We start from the raw sequence: 2582 nt of genomic DNA, 5'->3' as shown, positions 1-2582 counted from the left end.
GGCCTGGAGCGCTCCTTCTGCGTGCGGATGAAGTCCACGCTCACCAAGAGGGGCTGCCACTTCAAGTCGTCCGGCTACCGGGTGAGTCCAACGTTTCACTTCATAGTCCTCTGCAGCGGCGGTCAAGTCGTTCATATGCCTCATGTCTCTCTCGCTCGCTATAGGTCGGCCCGAGTGCCCCGTCCGAGTCGAACGGATACCAGGTAAGCCGAGACTGCTTCCCACCCAAATGCGCCCCCCACAAGTTTTTTGTTTAGTTTCTGTGCAAATTTCACAAAACGTTTTTCGGGGTTGGCTGGTGGAGAAGTTGTTTTGACTGGTGCCTGCCGTGCCTGTCCCTTTCGCCATGTGTCCCTCCCGGTCTCTGTTTCCGCGGTTGAAAATTTCCAAAATTTGACCATGTTTGTACTCTCGAAAAAAGGAACAGAAGAGAGGATTCATCACCAAAAATTGTCAGTCTTGACAACCGTATAGTTCTCTGCTCAGGGTCGACCGCGCTTGTCTTTCAGATGATCATCCCACACCAAAAACAACCGAATTAAAAGTTTCCGAATTTCGTATAATCTTTGTTGTGATGTTACTAAGCTAATTTAATATTATATCACTGGGACAGATGCAGCGAAGTCTCGGCGAATTCCACACCACATTAATTGTAAATGAATAATAATTATGATGATGATGATGAAGAAAACCGTACGGTTTCATTTTGTGTTCTGGTGAATCGTATAGAGGTGGAGCAAAGAAGGTGTTAAGAAGTGACAGTGCGGGAACATTAAACAAAAGCAGTGCATGCTGGGATGGGCAGTGGATAAATACGTCGGGAATGGGAGTCAAAACGCCAGGAAAGTGCCCCTTACTCGGTGCCGTTTCCGGGCTGCCATTCACGAGCGCCTGCGCGGCCTCTCCCGCGCTCCCCGCAGCTTCCAACGGGCTCAGGGGATTAGCCAACAGACACCAAAACTTTTACGCCTTTGCGCCCCTTTAACACGGTGTTTACGGGGAAAGAAGGAACTAGAAGTGGGGGAGGGGAGGCGGGCCTGGGGGGCCGGCCACTGGCAGTGCCACTGGGTTAATCGTAATGAGCTCGTATATATACGGGCTTAGCCTCGATGGGACGGTCGCGTTGAGGTCTTTCCTTGTTCCCGTTGCTGCCCAGGCCCACAATATACGCCGTCGGTATATGCCATTTGCCACACCGTTAAAATTGCATATGATACTTTCTTACCGGATTTTAAAAAAAGTTCATGGACAGTTTTGTATGAATAGGGGTCCCCGGTTAAAAGACGCTCGAAAGATACTGTCGGAAGAGTAGAGTGGGAAATAATATGCCTGAATCGTTGAGTAAATTGAACTGGCGTCACATATTTGACGGAACTCCTAGATAATTTAGCCGGGATTCATCAAATTTCGGCTGTTTGGTTCCGATTCCAGATCAATAATTCCACTGACACTCGTGCCTTGGTGGAGCTGTGAGTGAGCCCCTCCTTCCGTTGTCCCGTCGCAGGTGGTGCTGGTGCTGTGCAGACTGCGGCCGCAGTGCTCCTTCAGCCGCAAGGCCGCGCCGCCGCTGCTCGGGATGGTGGCCATCGCCATCGCGCTGCCGCCGCCCTCGGTGCACGAGATCCGCCTCGACTCGGACATGTTCGTGACGAGGATCAACTTCGACTTCCGCATCGCGCACTGCGAGCCGCGCGTCAGCGAGCTGCTGGACTACACGGCCGAGGAGCTGACGGGCAGGAACCTGTACACGCTCTGCCACGGCGAGGACGCCGCGCGCCTGCGGAAGTGCCACCAGGACCGTGAGTATGCCAGGGCCCTTATACCAGAAAATAACAAGGAAAATTCAATTTAAAAATCAGACAAAATCAGAAAAACCCATTTGCATGTATAGTGGTAGCCCTCGGTATAGGGTGCACCGGCCGCGGGTAGCTCCTTCGCTAAAGCCTTGTTTGTGTGTGAGGCTGCTCAGCCGCCGCTCAGCCGCGCAGCCAGCTGTGCGCAGACGTGCGGAGGACGGCCCTTGCCATCGACCCTTGCCGACGTGCCCGGCGCGGGCTGCGCGGGCGCCGCTTCACATTCAGACGTCGTCCGCGCCGCGCCCCGCCACCCCAAAGGGAACAACGCTCCCCTTCACCTCCCACCCCCTCGGAGCCGGCCTCTGTCCGGGAGTTGCGTGTTCCTTGTGGCCGAAAGCGCTATGGGCCGCGAGTTAGTTTCACAATAGTAACGTCGATTTGTTTGTCAACAATAAAACCGTACCCCAGAGAAAAGGCCCCGGCTAAGATTCTCTTAACGTAACATGAAGCGGCCGTTTAGTTTCGTATAGCAGCTACTTCCAGCTGCGTCCTAGAGCCCCCAGTTGGCCCGGTTACCGCCGTGTGCCTCGCTCCCGGGTCGCGCCGTAGGACGTGCAGCTCGGCCGTCACGTCCACGTGCACAACATGCACTCGGGCCCAGCGCGCCCAGCGCAGCTCGCCGGCCCAGCGCGCCGGCCGGTGCCGACGGATCGTCTCTTCATCACGGGCTAACTTTCATCTCTTTCCTTCCTGTACTTCCCTCCCCTGACGGGCGGGCCGCGCGGC

General features: G+C 55.3%; 1 protein-coding gene across 1 annotated transcript in view; it reads left to right on the top strand.

Annotated features, from left to right (window-relative positions):
- Positions 1–2582, top strand: part of LOC113217639 (protein trachealess) — a 106931-nt gene that overhangs the window by 99738 nt on the left and 4611 nt on the right. Inside the window, exons 9-10 of the mRNA XM_052263636.1 lie at positions 1–81; positions 1505–1799. The exon at positions 1–81 is cut by the window's left edge and continues 13 nt beyond it. Coding sequence (XP_052119596.1) covers positions 1–81; positions 1505–1799 — 376 coding nt within the window. The remainder of the gene's footprint in view (positions 82–1504; positions 1800–2582) is intronic.

Source organism: Frankliniella occidentalis, unplaced genomic scaffold, assembly GCF_000697945.3.
Source record: "Frankliniella occidentalis isolate FOCC.00 unplaced genomic scaffold, Focc_3.1 Scaffold13, whole genome shotgun sequence".
NCBI classification, from domain to species: Eukaryota; Metazoa; Arthropoda; class Insecta; order Thysanoptera; family Thripidae; genus Frankliniella; species Frankliniella occidentalis.
This window is presented reverse-complemented; position numbering and strand designations above follow the sequence as displayed.